This window comes from Rousettus aegyptiacus, unplaced genomic scaffold (assembly GCF_014176215.1).
Source record: "Rousettus aegyptiacus isolate mRouAeg1 unplaced genomic scaffold, mRouAeg1.p scaffold_m13_p_3, whole genome shotgun sequence".
Lineage (NCBI taxonomy): Eukaryota > Metazoa > Chordata > Mammalia > Chiroptera > Pteropodidae > Rousettus > Rousettus aegyptiacus.
Genome location: NW_023416306.1, coordinates 48808489 through 48831866, shown reverse-complemented (window position 1 = coordinate 48831866; position 23378 = coordinate 48808489). Strand labels below are relative to the sequence as shown.

Genomic DNA, 23378 nt, shown 5'->3' with positions numbered 1-23378 from the left:
AACCCTTGGCAAGTGACTTCAGCGCATAATTGGCTCACTGTTTTGCAAAACTGAGATATAGTGAGAGCCTGGTTCCTCTATTATAGATTGTTATATCCCTGATATGCACTCAGCGCCCAGCACATCATGGAAATGTAAGAGCTGTTGGGTGATTCGGTCAATCAGTCGGTCACTCAGTGAACACACACATCAGATAATCAAACTTGGAATACAAATTGGGAGTGTTAAACTAAATTATGCATTCATAATTTTACCTTGTCCTTGAAGTCAAAAATGGCAGAAAAAAGTGAATCATAAACACAGCTTCCAAAAGGGTAATAATATAATCCACATGTAAGTTAGGCAATAAAATAAGAATGCACATGAAAATAGGAACAAAAGCTGATTTTTTTCCCTTTTTTTTTTTTTTTTTTTTTTTTTTTTTTGTCAATCGGATAGCTGGTTTCTATAGCAAGAATCCCATTTTAGAGATAGGGTTTCAGTTCTCTTCCTTACATTTCACTTTGTGTAGGCAGAGCTAGAATATTGTACCTGATGAAATACTAGGTAGGTGAGTGACTATTAATACATCTTGTAAACACAATTGATCTGAGATTTTTTTCTTAGAATAAACAGAAGGCTTTGATTTATTTCACAACTTAAAAGACATTCTCTCAAACCCTTGCTATGATTTTTGTTATTAAACTAGGAATAAGTGCTAAAATTTAAATTGATGTATAGTACATTCATTCAATCCTAATTAGTATATACCAATAAACAGAAATACAAAAATAAAAAAGATTCTAGACTCAGCCTTAGGCTTCACATATCACATCTCAGGAGCATGTGGGGAATTATTATATCCAAAACTGGTGTTCTCATCACATCCAGGGCTCATTCACAAACCCAGGCTTAGCACAAGGACTCCTTTACAACTGATGGCATTAATGTCTTTCTGGCTGATTTTTCATATGTCTGTTGTTTGAAACCTATTGTCTCCTGCTCACTACTTTCCACTAATTTTCCCTTTTAATTCTCTCCCTTTCTCTTTCTGAATCAGGTTTCTTCTGAAACATTCCCAGTTTTTTCTGGACTTTTCTACAGCTTATTTATACCTGAACTCTTAAAGAATATGTGTTTCCTAGTTTCTGACAGTACCAAAGATTATTTTCAGGGGAACATAACTGTAAGTATGGCTGGAGATACTTCTTAACAATTATTTCTGTTAAAAAATACCACAAGAGGTCTCCTATAGCAATCTCTTAAAAATCATCAAAGACAGGACATCTCTTTGTTTCTTGAAACTTTACTCTCCTTTTTGCTTTGATGCAAGCTTACTGGGCTTTCTAATTAAAATGCCTGTGTATTACCCAGCATTTCACATCAGTCATTTGGTAATAGTTCATGCTCTACAGTCAGTAGTCATTGAGTAAATCTGCCCCTGTCACCTTTATGATTTAATCACAGTTTTTTTTCTTTCTTTCCTATTTAGAAACCTTATGCTTGTCAAATTCCAGGATGCACCAAACGCTACACAGACCCAAGTTCCCTAAGAAAGCATGTGAAGGCACATTCTTCCAAAGATCAACAAGCAAGGAAAAAGGTAATTTTAAAAGAGTATTTATCCAGACAGAAAAAACACCTTTAAATTTTTCTGCAATACTGGGAGCTTATGCAGGGCATTGGAAATTCTTATACTTCTCAAGGTATAACATGCTTTAGACTTAGGTGATGATTAGCATTTTTTAGCAATAAAGTATTTTTAAATTAAGATATGTACAATTTTTCGATATAATACTATTGAACACTTAATAGACTACAGTATAGTATAGTATAGTATAGTGTAAACATAACTTTTATATGCATTGGGAAACCAAAAAGTTCCTATAACTCACTTTATTGCAATATTCACTTTATTGCTTTGGTCTGGAACCAAACCCGCAATACCTCTGAGGTATGCCTGGAATAGCAAGGCTATAGTTTGCATAGCCAGATATGAATTTCTGGGATGGGCTTATATTTTAGGGATCAGAGAAAATTAGTGTAAGTCAACTAAACTGGAAAGTAACAAAAGGCTTTATGGAAATTAAATCCAAATGACAAGGAAAGTAAATTGGGGGGAAAAAATAGCACGATAGATACCTTTTCTAGAGGTAAGTGCCTTTTCATAATATGTCTATTGGCTAAAATCATTTTGGCTCTGATGACGAAGGTACATAAATCTCTAGAATGAGTGAGCGTCTAAGTATAGAAGAATTTCTCCTTTTAAGCTTAGAAAAAAACATGTCTCTTAATAGGTACTGTGCATGAAAATCTGAGAAAGGAATTGACCCTAAAATTACTTTGACATCAATGAGGGATTAATGCATCTTTCAAAGTTCATAGAAATCATAGTATCTCAGATGTGGAGCAAAAGTTAAAGATCAACCAGTCAACCCCCCTGTGTTGTTCTTCAAACCTCATAAGATCTCCAGCGAGTGGCTGGTCATGCTGTGCTTCAACACCTGAAGGGGCAAGGAGCTTACTGCCTTTCAAGATATTTCCTAATAACTGAGTTTGTAAATTTTTGGACCAACATGTATCTTCTGACCGTGGCAGAAAATATGTTGACCTGACCTTGGCTTTTTGAATATTTCATTTGTGTTTAGATCGATACCTGAGATTTAAGGGTTCTTCATAACAATTTAAGGGAAGTTTAAGACTCAACTTTTTTCAAGTGATCGAACCCCATGGTCATGGTTTTCAGGTCACTATGACTTCTTGCTAACTACAATCCTGCATTCTTTCATGGTTTATAGGGTTTTAACATGTTTATGTTTGGAAATGCTCTGTAGTCTTTTTGTTACTTGAGAAGTGTTAGCACAATGCCAATTGAGGGTTTGAATATGGAAGTAATTTGACCTCTTCCATGAGTTAGAAAAATGTTCAGTTAAAAGGATATTATAGATATTCTTAATTGTAAACAAACACGCTCTTGAAAGTCAATTGTTAAAATCATTTATTTTTATCTTTAAATAGTTGTCTCTTTAGTTAGGATCACAGTAAATTGATAACAAATTATCACTATCAATAGATAATATTATTAACAATAATAGACGTCTGTTTAACATAGATTGGATATAGAGTTGTATTTTAAAAGAGCAAAGGAACTGCTAAGTGAATTAATAATATAAATAAAGTTGTGAAGAGATGATTAATGTTCTTAAAATAACACACCGTTGTTACATGCTGTTAACTGTGTTTAGCGGGACTGTTGCCTAACATTTTCGTTGTTATCTGCGTGTATCTCATAAACTTGAGATGACAAGTTGTGTTTGTTTAGAAAAGCTCTTGCTGATAGTATTTTTCCCTAAATATGACCATTTTCCACCTCCAACTTTTCTCAAATGTGTGAGGTTATACTGTAATGGCAAATCTATCATAAGATTGGAGAGCACCTTAATAGATGGTAACAATTGTCATAGATATGACAGCATATAAGTCCTATATCTAGACAAATATAAGCAACAAAATGATACTGAAAGTAAGTATGGAAACATAACGTACATTTTAAGGAATTGTTAATGGTTTCTGTTGAAACATGGTATGTTTCAGGCTCTATATAAAGAGTAATTTGATTTTAAAAAGATTCTTGAAGCACTAATATAAAAAAGAAAATCAGACTTTGAAACTACAAAATATAAATTTATAGACAATTTTCAGGCAACGTTCAATAGACAATCTAGATAACAAGGATATACTTTCAAGGAGCAGTATTATAATCTAATGTCAAATATTACAATATTCTCTTAATTTTATCTTACATCAAGTGAGGTGTTATTGCTCCAGTGATTTAGCTTTTGTCGCTAACTCTGTTTTCTGCAAATGGTTGAATTGGATTTGGCTGACTTCCCTTGTCTGGTCCTTAGTGACAAGTTTACTGTGTTTACTTTTTGAAATTTAACCTTTTTAATTTAAAGATTTTAAAAATCCTTTATGGATCTGCGATGGATTAATTTGTGGAAATTAAAATGATAAAGTTGTGCCATCCGGTAAAAAGAAGAAATGTCGCTCCCAGGAGAAGCAGTGCTAATAAACCTGAAATCAGTCAATCTACATTTTCAGACCTTGTGCTGGTATACCAGTGTATAATATTTACGTGGTACAATGTTGTTACTAGACCTTAGAGAAATTCTAATTGCTGACTTACATCAGGGCTTGGTATTTCAAATATTTCCTGGCAGCAATAATAAAAAAAAAAGTAAGAAACAATAAACCTTTTAAGGCAGAATTAAGATTATTTACGACTTTAATTAAAAATCGAAAACTGGCATCATTTCAAAAAAGCCTTTACAAAAATGTGAATTCATCAAAAATAACCATAAAAATTCCAAGGTGATAAAGGCACAGTGGAGTAATGGTCCCAGCCCTAGGGAATTGTTTTGTTGAAAAGAATAAAACCCCTTTCTGTCACACCCTGTTAGTCATGGACTCATTTAATATACCCTGCCTGCCTGCCTCTAATCCTTTTTTTAACCCTCCACCCCCAGACACTAAATGACATTATTTTGGTCTTAACATTGCCGGCTTTATGGGGCCCTACTCTAAAATCAGGGGCAGTGACAAGGCACCTTCAGTTGTAAGACAAATGTTTACTAGGAGGAGCAGGGCTCTCATAAGCAGTATGCCCCAGCAATAGGCACGTAGCCCTTCCCACACCTGTTGCATCCTACTGAAAACCAAGAACCTGAAATCTCAGCTAAATATTATTTAAGCTGTAAAAAGAAAGAAGAAAAAGAAGGAGGGAAAAACTTCTACTAAGAAATTGGGATAATTTGGCTCACTGCATGCAGAGAGTAACTTTTTTCTTTATCTAATGTGTGCACACCCACACATCCCATCAGCTGATGTACAGACTTCTTCCATCAAATGCGCTTTGCAGATCTTGAGTCCATTAAATAGAGGGCTACACAGATAAATGAGTAGCGAAATACTCAAGTCACCAACTGTGGTCTCCAGTGAGAATAGACTCAAGCTTGTAGAGCAAAAGGCAGAATCTGTCCTTCAGTTCTGCCTGATAATGAGTGGTGAAGTAAGAGAAAATTAAGGCAATAAGACCCTTGAAATTATTCTCACGGCTGTGAGCTTTATCAGAATTTTTCATTTTCACCTTAGAAGTATCATAAGCAGGGGGATTTCCTTCACTCTGGCGTATTATCAAAATGGATTTTTTAAAAGTGAATGAAAAGAACACTGGGCCAAAAGTTTGAGATGACGCGAATCTTTCATCCTTTTCACACTTCCTCAAAGATTCCCAACTTTGGGTGTGATTTGTCAAATGTTTGTTAAACATTCACCTTTGACCCACCACGGTTGATGACTTTCACTTTTGTGACCTCAGCACAAGCTGTTATAAACCAAGCACGGCTTTTGAAAAGTGTGTGAATGTAACATATATATATTTTTTTTCCTGCTTAGAGAACAGCTCTGTGTAGCTTTATGGCTAAAATAGAGCAGCTTATTTAATGAAACTCACTTCGTGTAGAACTGGCAATTCTTTGGAATCTGTTCAGAGCCATATATACAGAGAACTATAAACAATTTCATTAAGTATCACATGGGTCAATCTTGCTTTGTGCAGTTGTTGGAATCTTAAAAAGTAATATGAAAATACATATTTTCACCTAAATGGAAGCATGTATTAGAAGAGCAAGTAAGGCTCACTTTTCTAGCAGTTTTCTGTTTTCATCTACATGGTAGACAGCGTGCACAAGTGTGGTACATAATTGAAGCCCCTTCCTAGATTTTGGCAGTCTCCTTCCTTTCTTCCTTCTCTGCTCAGGAATAAACTAAAAAAAAAAAAAAAAAAAAAAAAGAAAGAAAGAAAGAAAAAAAAAAGAAAAACTCACTCCTACTCTTAATGGAATTTCAATAATAGGCACATATCATGGACATATCATTTCAAGATGAACTAGCTCCTCTTCTTTCTTCTCACATTTAAGAAATCATATTGAAATTTGAGTAAGAGTGGTACCATTACAGTAATGGCATTAAAACAACACTCACATATTTGTTTTTGTTAAGTGAGTCACCTACTAACTTCTGTACTTGTTAACAATTGGTAATTATTTACATCACACTTTCAAATAATGGCACCTGCCTGAATGTCCTCATGCCTCAGGTAAGAGCAACTGATTTCATGAAAGTCTCCGGGTATACTTTTGTAAAATAAATATTTTTGGTTCAAAATATTATGCTAACTAATAATTAAATTTCAATGAAAAAAGTAAGTCAAGTTAACTTGAGGCCTATAGTACCGATTTGGAGTTTAAACCAATTGTCTGGAAGCTTCTATTTTAAGCAGATTCAATACAAAACCAGCTATGCTTTTGAGAGCATTTTGATGCTACATGGTGATTGGCATTATTAAAAAGGAAAGTGGAGGGGTATGGGCCATTTTCCAGAGAATAGTGAGTTAGTGAGAAAAATCTTGTGTTCCTTCCTGGAGTGATCAGAGAAGCTGTCTTCAGCCCTACCAATATAGAAAAAGAAATACTAGCATCTCTGGGCCTGTTAGCCCAGTGCCTTTCTTTTAGCTCTTAAAGCAGTGTTTCCCAAAGTGTGTTCTTTGGAACACATTCCACAGGATGTTATTAGATATTACTTTTTAAAAGGTTTTGTTGTCATATAAATTTTGGAAATGCTGAATTAAATAATATTTAATGGATTCTATCTTGCGAGAATTCTTACAGCCTTGGATATACCAATATTCCAGAGGGACAATAACATTAAACATTGCTCAGAATTACTGACCTACAAAGCAATATTCTTTTTCCTCTAGAGCATCTCATCAAACAGTCTCAAGTAATTTCACTTATTTTATTGAACAGGTATATATTACACACCTATATTATGTGTCAGGCACTGGATTAGACCCATAGATGCAAATGTGTATAAAACAGACATGTTCTTTGTCCTCACAGAGCCATGTTATCTTAGTGAAATTCAGGAGCAACAAAAAGATAAATAGAAAATAAGTACCATAAATGCAAGCAAGGAAACAGAGCTGATATGGAGAGTACAGAGTGGGACCTATTGAGGTGAGATGGTCAGGAACACATTCAAATGTTCACTTTAGAAATGAGAAAAATGTATCAGCTGCAAAATTTTTAAATCACTGCTTAAGTCAAAATTGTACCTTCCTGTTTGAGCTTTTTAAAGAACCTGGTACTACCAAGAGCACAGCAATAGATGTCAGGATCATCTTAGCTTGTTATAATCTCACTTTTCTTCAGCCTCTCCTCAATCAGAGGGATTGGATGCTAGACGGTGAAGTGCATAGCTTACCTCTCCCAACTAAGAAAACAGCTTAGCTTGTCAGCATTTGTGGTTCACGGGTGAGGTCCTGTACCAGCTCTGAGGATTTAGAAACACATAAGACCTGAACTTTCCCTTCTGAAGATTTCATTCCAAAAAGAGACACATGGAGACACTCGTTTTCAATAAAGTAGAAGAAATGCTGTGATAAATTTGCACAGAGAATGCTTCTGGAACATAGTATCTGGGAGCTCCTTTGCAAATGATAAAGATTCTTAAAGAGTGAAGTCTTAGGTTCTATTATTTGAAAGCAAGGGGGAGATCTGTGGGTATTTATATTGTTCTCGAATACATTATAATACTTTGTTTTGCATGGTAAAGTAGTTTTACTTGTATTTCCCCTGGAAATTCTTAATTGGGACAAAAAATAGGAGTGTTTAGCACAGCTCTGGCCAACTGTGTAAGCAATAAGGATCCTATGACAGGTGCTTTAATGAGCAATTCAGGCTGTACAGTGCCTAGCACGGCTACCTTATGGAAATAGGTCCTAGATAATTGCTTTTCTGATTGATTGACTGACAGAAGCCTTCTAAGCTTCTCATTCCCATTCTTTTATTAGATTTTGTGGATTCTTGATGAAGGTGATTTGGAAATAAAAGCATTTAACTCAGACTCTCTGCTGCATAAATATAATGTCCTAAAATATCATGACATAGTTCATCATTGCCCTTATCAGGTGTCTGCTCTTCATCTCCACTTCTAAAATACTCTGTCTCTTGTGCATTTACTGCTCCCTCTGCTAGTTCTCTGTTGTCTCTCTTTCAGCTTCAGTTGAATTTTGTCTTTGATATCTGCGGGCAATATTTTCCCATTTGTTTGTATCTTGGCTTTCTGAGTTGTGAAGATTTATTTTCAGGGTGACTTCACACACCGGCTTGGATAGCCTAATGTAAAAACTTTTCATGGTGGATACTGGGCAGGTGGCTGTGTCTTAGAGTAGTGTTTGAATTGGCCATCAGGAGGTATGGGCTTCTTTTAAACAGTGCCATGTATTGCTTCGTGACTTAGCTTAAGTTACATTCCCCTGATTTTTCCATTTCCTCATCTTCACAGCTAGCTTGAAAGGCAAACACGAGGCCTTAGAGGTAAAAGGGTAGCTATTTCAGTAGAAAGCATTGTTATATCACATACCTGCAACCCAGGACAGCATATTGTGACAGAGAACAGAACAACAGTGTCCTTGGAAATAGTTTCCTCCCAGAGAACTGAATATTCTTGTAGGTGGGGTCATCTTTTAGTTAATTACTATAGCCACTTTTTCTGAGTCATGTGGATTTTCAATGGTTGTGCAAACACACACACACACACACACACACACACACACGAATGAGGGAAAGAACACTAAAATCCAAACCAGAGGGAATCAAAATCAAATCTGAACCAGTGATATTTGGTTCTATTCAGGGATTGTTAATTTGGGGTCCATAGATCATTTGGGGGGGGTGCGTTCCATGGACGGATGGATGGGTTTTAGGAATCACATGAAATCCCAGAAATTATGTGCAAAATGTGTTTTTGTAGGGAGAGACTCCACAGATTTCACTGACTCCATAAAATTAAGACACTGGTAACAGAACAATCCACGAAGAGACACAAAGGAAATTCTGGGAGGTTGTAAATATGTCAGTAACCTTGATTGTGGTGATGGCGATATCATAGATATTTGCACTTATCCAAACTCATCAAATTGTACATGCTAAATATATGGAGTTTTTGTATATCAATTATACTTCAGAAAAGCTGTTTAAAAACAAACATAAAGACCATGTGAGCCAAAATCATTGCATGATTCCTAGTAACTGTTTCACCTTAGTTATAATACTCAGAAAGGTTGTTCCCAACTAAGAAGAATCTATGCTTCCCATGGCCTGGGGAATTTACTCCTACTTACCCAACATTTACTCTGAGTCTATTATTTTACTAAGGTCTTGGGTGTACACAAATGGTAAGATACACTCTTTTCCCTTGAGGCATCCAGAAACGTTAAAGCTGGATTTTGACAAGGGGTAGGCTGGTTGTATAGAGGTGAATTGAAATGTGGAGTGGAGATAGACTAGAGGCAGTTGTACCAATTAGGACAGTATACACTTTTACAAGATTTAATGGATATCTGGACAAGGTTAATGGCATTTGGGTTGAACATGAGTGGATAGGGAGAAGTGATGGATTAACTGGCCGGAATAAGGGGAAGGGAAGATTCAAGATGGCACCAGAGTTTCTAGCATTCAGAATTGAGTAAGCTGTCCACAAGTGGAATTTCTTCCTCAGAGAAATCTCAAGTCTACTTTTAACATCTGTAACCGATTGTAGATGCTAATCACATCTGAAAAAATACCTTTACAGTAATACCTAGATTAATGTTTTATTGCATAACTGGGGACTAGAGACCAGCCAAGTGGACACATAAAACTGACTATCACACCCATAAACTAAAATCCATTATGTTAAAATTTAACTGAGGTTACTTTATTTGAAGGTGACACTAGCCAAATGAAAATGGGGTGTGGTGAAACTCAAAGTATAATTTATATTGATGCAAATTGATTATTCACTGAGAAAGCAGAAGGAAATTAATTATTGGATATACCTGGTCCCACTCCCTTTCGTCATACTATTGACAGTTCAAAGAAAATTTTTTCATGTCATTTAACTTAAAGAGACTCTTCTAAGAGATTAAAAGAAGTTTATACTCCAAGTAAATAAGTGAATACTTTTTAAAGTGTATTTTGCATTATATATCAGAGAATTTACAGAATCATACAAGTTTATCACAATGTTAACTTTTAAATCAGTCATTTTTGTTAAGTTTATATCATATATTTAATACAGTGTATATCATATTAAATAAAATAATGACAGTAAAGCACTTAGCATGATGCCTGACGCATTATACGTGCCTAGTAAAGATTAGCTATTACTACTAGAATTATATTCTGTCATCTGTTGTTTCTAAGAAAGAAGACAAGGGGTTGTTAAAATGTTAGTAAGTTGAATTTCTCTACTCCAGATTTCTCCGTTAATTTATTTTTATCTAAAAATTATTTTAGCTGTTTGACAAAATGGAAACTAAGATTATAGCATAATTGAGTTGTTTATATATCCACTTTGTTTTTTTCTTCATATAAGAAACACATTGTAGTCATGTTTATGTATTTTAAAATCTCAACCAGACAAGCTGACCATCCTAAGGCCTATTTTCATGTGGAGAATCTATGTCTTTGGATTGGAAATTTCTGCCATTTGTCAGTTCTCCCATAAATATTCTTTTGTGAATGGGAGATGAATGGGTATAGATGTAATGCTGAAGAGTTTTACTCTTATGCCCATTTCAGACCTTGCTTGTTTTCCTGATTTTGCCTTTCCACCCCCCCAAAATTGACAAGACCTCTCTTTATTTCCTCATTATAATTGTTTGCTATTGTGTGAGTTGTCTGGTCATTTCTTCTGCATACGGACTTCTGTCATGGACCTGGATTCAAATCCCTACATCACTGGTTTTAATGGTATAACCTTGGGTGAGTGACTTAACATCTCTGAACTTTAGGCTCTCATTTGTGAAGTCTGGATAGTAACAGCAGTCCCACAGTTTCATTGTAGCAGCTAGTGAGAAGTCACTTGCACAGTGCTCAGTGTAGTCCTGCACCAGACAGAGATCAGTCCTTGGAGAGGTAGCTTATGGCCACAGGAGTGGGAGTTATTAGAAGGTGTTACAGTGCAGAGGAAGATGGCTTGGTGTCCTCCATTTCTGCTGAAGAAACTGGTTTAAGAGAGGTGAAAGTCAGATAATAGCTAGAATTTTCTAAAGGAAGAAGAGATTTTTCCTGCCCGAGCTGGTTTAGTTGAATTCTTGCTTGAGCAGGTAGAGGAACTTGACAAATAGATCTTTGAGCTTCTACAAGGCTCCAGTTGAGTTGTTTATCAAATGGAAACCAATCTCTGTGATTCAGTTACTTTAATAGGGATCATGGTAATAGTGACAAAAATGGGGTCTTATTTTGTCTACATGCTTTAACATTTCAGAGCCATTTTGTATACATGATCTTATTTTTCTTCTTTTGGCCATTAGAGTCAGGATGAAGTTTTTATTACTACTTCTACTCTCTTAAATTTGTTTTAGAGGAATGAGAAAGTTCAGAAGTAGAAAAGGAGCCAAGTATGATGCCAAAAGGTGGTATGCTGTCGTCCTACAAGCCAAAAGGCCTAACAGAATGTGAGCCAGAATTAGTTAATACTGTTTCATGCACAGCCGTTCTTTAAGTCTTGCCATGCTGTTTGCAATCTTGGCATTCCACAAAACATTTTGGCAAAATATTCTCCCACTCAAAAATCCAGAGCCCTCTTTATAAACTCTAGCGAACTATCATCTGACATCTTAACTCACTGTTTCCCTTGTTTGTTGAATATGGACTAAGTCTTGAGTTAACTATTAAATGTGATAGTTGCTGCCTCAATCGGGCTGTTCTTTTAACTGCAATAGAAAGATGTTTCTTCGGAGTAGCTTTTTAGGATGGATGCTTGCTGTACTGCCACTACATGGGGCCAGCTGTGTCCACAGCTGGAGTCCATCAGAATTATAAAAGTCCTTAAATGTAACCTTATCCTCCCTGCAGACCAGTATGGGGAATCACATTTAGAAAGTCCCAAAAGATATTCATAAGCCTCTTTGTGAAATCTTAAGCTTTATGACTTTTAAGACAATCTCTTTTTTTTTTTTTTTTGGTAGTTAGCAAGTCTAATATGTGTAAACATTCTTCATATTATTAGGCCAAAAACCTACCTTCCTGGAAAATTGACATGTGGGCTATACTTCTGTCTTCAAAGGATGCTTCTTCTTTTCCATTGATGACCTTGCTGAAGTATGTAGAAATTCTGCATTAATATCCTCACTTCTAGAATTTTTTCTTATTACTCAACTTCAGGAATTTTTAGCATATGGATTGCATTCCTTTTTATTCTCTTCATTTCCTTCATGCCACAGAGTACGGTTTCACCGAGGGTCATATGAAACCTGCAATGTCATTTATTGGCTATTGAGGCAAGCATTGAGGTTGAAAAGGTTGACAAGGGAACTGATGCTAAAGGACCTTATATGCCATGCTCAGATGTTTAAACACAGACTGGTCAGATCTATGATTGGGAAAGATAATTAGGGTGATAATATAGGGAATGAATTAGGGGTTTAGGGTGAAAGGAAATGAAATAATTAGGTGGCATGTTTCTATTTATCAATATTCTTTAGATACAGTAGCTCATCCAATTATGACTACATCCAGCGGGACTATCATGAATTTCAGGTTTCTCAGTATTGTCCAAAATGCCATCATGACAGACATTGCTAAATATTTGGATGAATATTAGGCTTATTATATGTGCAGCCTTTACCTAGTGGTATCTAAAAGGAATGAGAATTTTCTGGTTGTTCTCAATAACCCCGTCCTAACTCCTGTTGACTTCCTTCATTCTGAACTGCTCGCCAGCTTGTGATTCTTTCTAGAATCTTGTGAGGCATAAAGTTTAAGCCTTCTGGTGATCGGTTTCATTTCCAGGCTTTATATTTTTTTGTTTTGTTGAAATATGAGATATGGATTTCTCTTTCTTCATTTTCTGGGCCTTACCTCTTTATACTTTCTCAAAACATACTTTTATAATCATAAGTGTTTTTCAGTAGCAGAGTTTGTGTAGCCTTAGAACCTTGCTATTTTTCTCCTCTCCTAGGCTTTACTCTTTTCTCCCACCCTCCAGCAATTATTTTTCTAACATTTCCCATTTGGCACTGTCACCTGTGGTAACTATAGAAGCCAAGTATTATCAGAGATATGATATACTTTATCACAATGGCTTAAAACTGGTGCATATCTTTGCACAAATTTTTCTATTATGTATAAACATATTATGGGGCCCCTCTGTTTTGGTTCTTGTTACTCTGTAGTGTATAGTAATCATCACTGACATGCATTTTCCTCACTCAGTATTTGCAAGGACATCACTGGACTATGAAAAAAGGAGATCCAAAAGGGAAAACGTAGCTAAAAAGGTAGCAGAACACAACAGACAAGAAGCTCTGATTTGCAATTATGCTTTGGGCTAGTGTAGCATACAAGCACCAGCTATAGCAATTTGGATAATATTTACCCATTGTGGACTTTGTATAGAAATTGTATCTTGAGATGACAGTGTAAAAGATATCTTTGACATTTCCTCATTTGTATATAAGCAAATACAGAAATCAGATTCATTTTCATGTACTCAAAATGACAATCAATCAAGGATAATCGATTCTCTTGTTCCTCTTTTTAAAAATAATTTTATTCTTTTATGTGGAAAAATATATCCAGAGCAAGTTCCCTGATTTTAAGTTCATAAAAACCCAGACACATTATGGAGCCCTAAATCATGGCAAATAAGCAGAGAAACCTAATGCTTCATAATGTTTTTCCATTTCCCATCTCTACCCTAATTATGAGCTTCCTCACCCCTACCCCAAATATTAAACTTGAAATTGATCAGAGACTTCAATAGAGCAAAACACTCACACACTCAGTACCACCTGTCTTTCTTCAACCATCAGTGATAGCAAAGAGCGAATTGGCATTTAAAACATTTAATAATAATATAATGGGTGCAATTACTCATTTTATTCTCTTCCCTTATGAAATAAGAGTTTAAAGGAAATGAGAAGACAGATAATACTAACACTAAACACCTGTGTAGAGTACAGTTTACTGGGCATTTTCATGTCTGTTTACCTTTTTAATCTTAACAGACATTGGGCAGGGTTAGTATTACACCTATTTTTATAATCCCATTTTAAATATGAGAGACTTAAGGTTCAGAAAAGCTAAATTACTTTATAAAGCACACTCAGTCAGTAGTGGGACTATTCTCCAGCTGAGTTTTTCTGACTCTATATCCAGTGTTCCTTTGATTCTATCATTCATACTATGGGATGTCTGATTTTCCAGTATGGGAAATTTTGTAACTTGTCAACAAGTTTTTGGCATAAGAATCATTCCCAGAAGTTCTATAGTGGCCTTCTGTTAGAGGACAGTGGTGGGACCCCTTATTCAGGCTCTGAGCCTTGGGGCCTCCACACTTTGGGGTATTTTTCCTCAAAACCCTCTAATCCCCACTCCCTTGGGTGACTGATCCAGTGGTACCATCCAAGAGAGGAATCCTGAACCCAGACTAGTACACACAAGGGTGCCAGCCCCCATTTCTCTCCTTCAGGGCACTCTCTCACCATCTACCACATATATGGGTCAACTAGGTGCCCTAGCAAGCTCTGGGACTCATCCTGGGGCCCTGTATGCAGACTCTCATTCCAAGAGTGCAGCCTTGTGGGCAGATCACTCCTCCTGGCCAGTATGGCATTTCTTTAACTGAATCACTTGAGATTAGTCCTCTACTGATTTGGCCCAAATTAATTATAGAGACAGAAACTTGCAAAAAAAAAAAATTTTGCTCAGTACCCTGCATATCCTAGGGATGGTTCTGAAGGTGGCAAGAACTGTAAAGAGGCTAAGATCTCACCTTAGGTACAAACTAATAAGATGGGTTGATGTAATTTCATGTGTACTGGCAGAAGACATGAGCTTCCTGGGTTGAAACAAAGAATTACTCACAGCAATAACCGTAGCTAGAGTATCATCATTTTCTTGTGCCAGCTTCTTGAGTCCCAGTTCCTACAAGGTGACACAAAGAAGGTCAAGTGAATACTTTTACTATTCCATTTCCTGAGTTTTCCTTGGCTTTTTAAGGGAATATAAGCAATATATTCTAAAGTGAATGCCAGGGGAGTGAATTAAAGGAATCACTCAAACACAGTTATGTTTGCTCACTTGTCAATGTCATGCTTCCTTTTCCAAGCCCAACTCGGCATCAGCTGTGTGCACTGTACATGCAGACATCTTTAGCATTGACAGTACATGCTGTTTGTTTTTGTTGTCTCTTTTCCCATACTTCTCTGCAGATGCTTCCTCCATGAAACACCAATGACTTGGATACAAAGTAGTGATATTTACATTGACATGGTTAAGTTAACTTTGTGGTGGTAAAAGCCTCAGATTTTCATTTCCTGGCTGGTATTTGCAATGTGGAATTGCAACATTGCATTTACGTGCATTTTTGCCTTTAAAATGTTCTGTGGTGTTGCAACATTTGAGAAATTCCCAAGGACCCTTAATCTTCCTGCAAACACTGGTTTGTAAGCTAATGACCAACACACTATCTCAGAGCAATCGTCTTATACTCCTGCTGCATAATTCTGATATTGTATTGTATATCTTTAGATTGTCCCTGAACTACCTTTTAGTTTGTTTTATTCTTGAAGATACCAATAAACAGATGAATAAAAATGATTTAAAAAAAAATTCCAGCTTCTTTCAGGAGCAGTTGTTGAACTTAAAGCTACTTTCCCTTTTGTTTTCCATGAAGTCTCATCTAAATTAAAATATTTTATTAATGCAAAAAGACTTACATTCAGGGCTAAGGACCAGTGAACAGTAGCCATGGCAACCAGGAAGCCATTTGAGAGGAGAAAAAATGCAGTAAAGAGTAAATGTTTTAATCCTTAACTTTAATCCCTTTACTTCCTGTTCTCAAAATGAAATATAAATCAGGCACCATGGAGCGCTGCAATTTTTCTCTGAAAGGGATGTTGGCAAAAGAGGATTAGTAATGGACAGACGTGTTTAAGGAATTTAATCACACAATTTGTTGTAAAACTTTTGAGACCACAAGTGACCAGTTCCTTTGAGTGGAGTCAATGAGAACCAACAAAACATACTTTGAAACTGATTAGAGAGTTGGCGCAGGGGGACACCCGTTTGCTGTTATTGTTACATCATTTCAGTCTGTGGTAATGACATGAGAACCCAAGGAATTTGCTTGGTTACCCAGTGGGGAGGTAGGAGACTGGGGGCGGGGGGAGGGTTATTGGTAGAATAGAGATATTCTTTTGATCTTCAAAATACTAGGGAAAAATTAAGTCTCCTGTATTTCGCATACTACCTTTCCTTGATGTTTGATTACTTATGGGAGTTTTACAAAGACGTGTGCTTTCCATTGTCAACAGATCTTGGGTTTCTGCTGAAAAGCACAGGCTTTAGTTACTGTGGACAGTGAAACAGAACTCTCAGAAGGATAGATTATTGTTATTTTTCTTATGTGTCTCTACTTTTTGTTTCTAAGATTTTATCTTATACGGAGTACTGCTGGCTGGTTAATTTCTGATTAAAACATCTAATTTTCCTGTTTTAAAGTCATACCAAAAGTATGCCGCCTCCACTCCCTCCCCCCACCCCTCCACCCCCGTTCCCAGCCACAGCTTAAAAGGTTGACTGTTTGACTCTGCAGCACATCTGTTTTCTCTAGGTCCACTTATAAAAACTTTGAGGGATGAAAGTGAGACATATCTTTTTATGGTACTTTTCCTTCCCTCAGCATATATATAAAAATATTTCTCTGATAAATTCATTTCTAGTGGACTAAAAGTTATCAGCACACAGGGATTTTTGCAGAGATATGAAGTAGGTACAACTCGTACTAGCTTCCTGTAGTGTTAGAATGTGAAATTAATTCCAATAATAGCATCTTCCCAAGAGGGTGCTAATAATGATGACAGACAAACAACATGAGGCCTAGAACATATGAGTGGAGTAAACACAACAGACCACTGAGTTTGGAGTTCCTTAGAGATCCTGAGAACAAAAGTATACACTCTAAGACCTATTGATGTTAGGACATGGGAGGAAGAACGTTTAAAGGACAATGTGCAACATTGACAGCACCTGTTTCTGCTTCTTCATCTTGATCTGGTCTCTTTTCTCATCATTCTGTCAGAACCAGCAAGACTAGTATAGTCCAGGACAGAACTTCTGAAATAATATCCTGGCACTATGAGTAGTCACTGGCAGCCGTCATCATCCTTCCATGCTTCCCTTGGATTTTTGGCTTTCTAGTCTAGATTTCTTGGGGTGGAGTTAATTTTTTTTTTTCTGAGATGGGATTTTTGTTTATTGTAGGGGGTGGATGATAATAAGAAAGACGAAATAAAATAAAAGTCCAAAGGAGAAATAGTAGATTCTAAACATGACAATGACTTTGACAGAGGCTGCATAGACTACAAGAGTCCATAGCCTAGAGATGTTCACCTTCTGTCTTTGTCTCTTTACCCTACAGAACTTCCCTGGACCAAGCTTCCTTTACAATGACCAAAGAAAAGAGCTTTATTTCGCTAAAGCATCAAAAGGTCATATGATTCATGCATCACTCTGAGACATAGTATTCTCAGATGAGAGTGGGGAAATTACCTTCAGTAAAGGGCTTCTGTGCATTGACAAAAATAACACTTATAGGCAAGCTCTTAATTTGGTGGCATTATCTCAGAGGAAAAACAAAGGCTCTGGAATAGTATTAAAGACTGTATTTGGAGCAGTGACCAGGATGACCAAGGCCATAGCTGGTCATTTATTCAACCAGGAGTCAGACGATAGAGCTTCTCATTTTTGACTGTGTAGGTTGTCAAAAAGGGGGAGTGAGTGTGTCATTCCGGTCCCACTCAGCTTGAAATTTCGCTGTTCTGCTTACCAAATATATGCTAGACATTGAATCTTTAAAAGGAAGGTAGAAGTTTGGATTTGTTCCCAGCTCTTCCAGATGAATGATATGAAGTATAAATGTAATGAATTAGCATTTCCTATTGGAAGGATTGCTCACTTGCACATTGCAAGAGGCAATATATAAATGTGAAAAGTATTATCTAGTAAAATTTGGCATGGACAGGGACTGAATAATATAAAGAAAAAAACTTCCCAAATGTCTCTTTTTTAAAAAACTTCTGTTAAGATTCCACTTGGCTAATTCCTATTTTATTCTTAGTTGATAATTTCGGAATACTTAAACTGCCTGACTCTTTTTTTCCCCCCTCATATTGCATGAAGACATGATTTTGTCTGCATTTAGGGGCTGCCCTAAACAATAAGCATGGATTAATGAATTCTTAGCAGCTATTAAGTTATTGTTATTCATTCATTTATTTGTTCACACATTTCTCCAAACATTTACAGAGTACCTTTAGTGGGAAAAGAAGTGCTGTTTTAGCTTTCATGATTCAACAGACATGGTCTCTGTTTACCAAGAGTTTTTTTGTTTTTTGCGACACACACATACATACACACAATTTCTAAATAAGTATTATTCAATGTAGAAAACCACAAGTACCATCAGAGTGACACAGAAAGATAGCTGTTGGAATGTTTAAAATGGAAAAAATAATTTTAGAATGGAAAGACCTGGGAAAACTTCAGTAAAGAGGTGACATTGAATTGGACCCTGGAGAATATGCAGAATATGTTATAGATATGTAGAGTCTAGAGAAAAGGGGACTCCAGATGAGGGAGGCTTGTGGCCAGAAGTACAGCATGAGACATGAATAAGAATGAACAAAGATTATAGGGAAGAGCATCTTGGCCCTGTGTAACATAGAGACATGAGACATAAAGTCACACAGCTAGGTGGGGTCCAACCTGTTAAAGCCTGTGAGTTTGTACTGTATGTGATGCTTTGTGGAGAGTCATTAAAGGCTTTAAAAGGGGGAAGTGACATTGTCAGCAATGTACTTGAGAAAAATTAAACTGACCGTTGAGTATAGGATGGATGGGAGAGCAGAAAGCAAGTGCTCTTCATTGAAATGACAGCCTTCAGCTTTTAGAAGTAGGCATTTAAAAAATAGTCCAAACACTCATGCATGTTAAAAATCAGGCTTAAATTTCTTTTAGACAATTAGTTTTAATTAAATGAAAGGAAGGAAAAATGACTTTTGTGGTTAGTCTCTCCCCACACTTCCTAAACTATAGCATAGGCAGGGACTATAGTCAGAAATCAATTCAGAAGCAGACAATAAGGAGCTGGTAAGATGGAGGGGGAAGTAATTACTAGATAGCTAGCTGCTTTAATTAAATCTTGAGAATACTTGAACAGAAAGAAAAATGCTACACTTGACTGGGTGGGATGGAATGTGTGTGGTCACATTAGTGCAATGAGCTTGTGTCAGAAGGAATTTATAAAGTTACAATAGATATAAACCCCTTGTCTTTCTGTGAGTCTTCACAACCTTATAATTAGGCCCCAAAGGGTTAAAAATGATGTTTCTCATGGCTATGTGAAATTCCATGTTAATATTTCTCTGCTTGTCTAAAAAAGTCACTCTTTAATTTAATGGTTTCCTTTTGAGATGTTCCTCCAGATGAAGTTTGAATCTGCCTTTATCTTTGTCCATTTACATATCATTTTCCAGTCAAAAAAAAAAAAAAAAGAATGTAAGATTCTTGATGTTAGTTTTAGAATAATATTGATTCAAGAGGAAAATGATGTTTTTACAAATATAACAATACAAAAAATCCAAGCTGAATGCCTGTCTGATTTCAAAATACTTTTGAATATCAACTCCCCAACTGTATCTAGGGTAGCTAGATAGTGTATACATTTTGGTAAGTAAGATCTAGATGAATTATCAACATTCCCAAAGTGTTCTGAAATGTTTTATTCTTGATTTTGATTTCTAATATATTTTGGACTTTTCCAAAAGTCCAAAGCTAGCTACATTCTTTGGATATAGAATAATTTTAAGGTGATATTTATCTTCTAAAATGGGGCTAATGTCTTGATTAGGACATTGTTTGGCTCCAGACTCTGTTTATGAGGCTAAGCAAGAACCCAGAGAGTTCTAACAGGCATTACTCTGAAAAATCATAATAGCTCTATTTCTAGAGGGAAAAAAAAATTCACTGTATACAACACTAGCCACTTTCCTTAGGTCACCTCATAAAACCCTGTAATAACACCCCAGAGCTGGAATTATTAACCCCATTCTACCCAGGATGGTACTGAAGCCTTTTGATTAAATATCATCCAAAGGTCACATATTAGTGTTGAGCTTATATCTACTTGAACCTAAAGTCTCTATTTTTTCCTCTGTCATATTGCTACATTATGGCATATAAAAAGAAGAGGTTGATTAAAAGAGAGAAAAATTTCCCCAAAAATGGATGGAAGAAAAAAGAAAATAGAAATACATGTCAGAGAGTGTTACAGTGCTTTCATACTGGATATTAATGAAAAAAAAAGTAGTAATAGAAATAGTAGTTAACATGTGTTGAACAGTTGAACAGTGAGTGACTCTATGCCATGTAAAGTAGATGCTATTATCCACATTATACAGAGAAAATGGAGCTAAAGAGATATTAAACAACTTGTTTGTGGTTGTCTAACATTTCACAAATAAAGACATGAAAGCTCAAATTCAGATATTTTGGGTCTAGAGCCCACACTGTATCTTAACTTTCATAATTTGTATTGTAAGTAAGCATTATTTATGTGGTTATTAATGGCTTAGTGCCTATAGAGCATGGGTTATTTTTAGAGATAGCTCACTCTTGGGCAGAGATTTAACACTGTCTTTGGTGCCAGAGAATATATTCATCAAGTTTGCAAATGGCATCAAAGTGGAGAATGCAGTGGCTTGCTGAGTGATCGAGTCAAATGAAATGCAGCCAAGATATTCTGTACCACTAAATGGCATTGAAGCTTAAAAAAATTAGCTTCCAAATATAAAGAACAATCAGAAATAAAGAGCATCATATATGAAAAAAGATCTAGGGATTTTACTTAATGGCACGTTTTATTTGAGCCACACTGCAAACCCGCATGAGGGCAGGGAACTCAGTTATCTTGTAGTACCACTTTATCTTCTAGGCCTAGCATAGTTTGGGGCACATGGGTAAGGACTCATTAAATAGGTACTGAATGAAAGAATGAAGAGTATAATATGGATTTTTAAAAGTTATTGACTCTTTTTCCTACCTCTAGAAAGGAAGTCTAGAACAAGGAGGTCTAGAGGATAGGAAGTCTAGAACAAGGGTTGTGTTTGTTCTGTTTCACTCTGTCCTGGACAGACAGTTGGTTCACTATATTAGTAGCTGAGACATGATTTATACATTGGTCATTGAGATCTGGTGTTGAGAGTATTTGGGATGGTGAATGGAATCATATGCTATATGGGAGAGAAAGCACAGACACTTTAGTGACTTCTGTGTGCCAAGTGCTTTCTAAGTCATATTTCATTTAGTTCTCAAAGCAACTAAGATAGCTAATTGGTATTATCCTCATTTTACAGAAGGGAAACTATACTCAGGCAAGTGAATATACCTACCCAGGATCACACAGTAGTTGAACCACAGTGTTTTAAACTAAAAGATCCAAGCTTCTCTTACTTAAGTATTCTTTTATCGATATAAAGAACTAAATATGTTCAATTTGTAAAAAAAAAAAAAATTCTAAGGGAGAGCAGACAAAGAAACTTAACTACGGCCCCTTTCAGGGCTGAAATTCTATAATACTACAGCGTTTTGAGGCTTCTCAAATATTAGAACTGTAAAGTATATTGTGAGCAAAGTTATTCTATGTGGTCGGGGAGAACAGGGAAGGAATAAACCCCAGTGGGTACAAATTATGGGGAAGTAGACTATAGTTCAAACTTTCTAATGATTAGACTTATTTAGCAATGGAGTGCACAGAGTTGTAAGGAAGTGAATTCCCTGTCATCAAAGGGGTTTAGACAAAGGCTGAGCCACCACTACATTACAAGGTAATGTTGTGTAGTTCACATCATATTTAAATAAATTAAATAAAATTAGATAAAATAAAATCGAGCTCCTCAGTTGCATTACCCACATTTCAAGTGCTCATTAATCACATGTGTCTAGTAGCTACTAATCAGTTCATCACTGAACTTCTCCATCATTGAAGAAAGTTCTGTTGGACAGCACTGCTATAGAGCTGGAGCATAAGACTTCTGGACTCTAGTTCCTTTTTACTTTGAAATTCTGTTTCTGTAAACAATTCCCATTAATCACTATTTTTGACTAAGGAGTAGTTTTATAGTATCTATACTGGCAATAAATTTTCATGTCTCTTATTGAGCATATGTACCAACTATTTTGGCAAGTTCATTAATCACCTATGGATAAAATTTTTGGCCTTTGGTGTAGCTGCTGACCAAATAGGTATCTCTTATATTGAAGTTCGGGATGCTTGATTTTACAGTACCTCATTTTTCAGAAGAGATTTCTTCTAGTATTTTTCTAAGTCTTCATTCTCATTTCTCTTCCTCTTTGCAAATTGGTCATTCCCAAAGGAATTTGATAGCAGATTGTTGGAGATTAATTACCTATGATATGCTAGTGCCACTTCATAAATGTCAGTGCTATAGATTTAACTGGAAATTAATTGTAATTAATATAATAGGTTAATTCATTGTAATTATTTTTAAGCCTTTTGGCAATGAGTTAATTCCCCAAGTTCTACATAGCTTGAAGTGTCATAGAAAATGCTTGATGAAAATGTTCTTGTACTAAATCTTAACACTCTGGAAAAAAATTTTGCTTGTCTTTCCTTCTGGCTGAGTTTCTCGAGAAATACATCTTGGTGGCATTTGAGTTTTGGAGAACAAAGGAATCCCTACAAGGTGATGCATAACCATGCACAGCCAGATAGACAATGCTAATCGGAGAAAGGGAAAACAAAAGACCTGTGATTGTGTCTCATTTTCTTTGGAAGTATGTCTCACTTCAGACTAACAGAATGCCTTTACTCTGGGAATAAAATGTAATGGAACTGAAAATTGAAGAATCTGGGCCTTTTTCCCTTTTCTAATTATTTCCACTTGACTCACTTAATCTTGGACAATTATTCAGTCATATCTAAAATGAGAAAATGTTGGGGGTAGAATTTCTGTCTCTTGTTTCTAGAGCTTATAAACATTAACAGAATAGTCTTGAACAGGAAAAAAAAAAACAGAAATCACAATTGACGGTGCCTTGTTTTTATATATTAAGAAAAATCCCTGCATTGTTAGGGAAGCAGCTCAAATTTCCAAATGCAGGAACCTTGTCAAGCTTTGATGGGTGATTCCATTATTAACATCGAAAAACTATTGGAACAAATATTTCATAATAGTAGACTGTACAAAAGCTAAGGAGCCAATT

General features: G+C 36.0%; 1 protein-coding gene across 3 annotated transcripts in view; it reads left to right on the top strand.

Moving 5' to 3' along the window:
* Positions 1 to 23378, top strand: part of GLIS3 (GLIS family zinc finger 3) — a 417797-nt gene that overhangs the window by 322039 nt on the left and 72380 nt on the right. For all 3 annotated transcript variants that reach the window (XM_016138333.2, XM_016138343.2, XM_016138342.2), the window contains one exon: positions 1472 to 1582. In XM_016138333.2, the coding sequence (XP_015993819.2) occupies positions 1472 to 1582 (111 nt within the window). The remainder of the gene's footprint in view (positions 1 to 1471; positions 1583 to 23378) is intronic.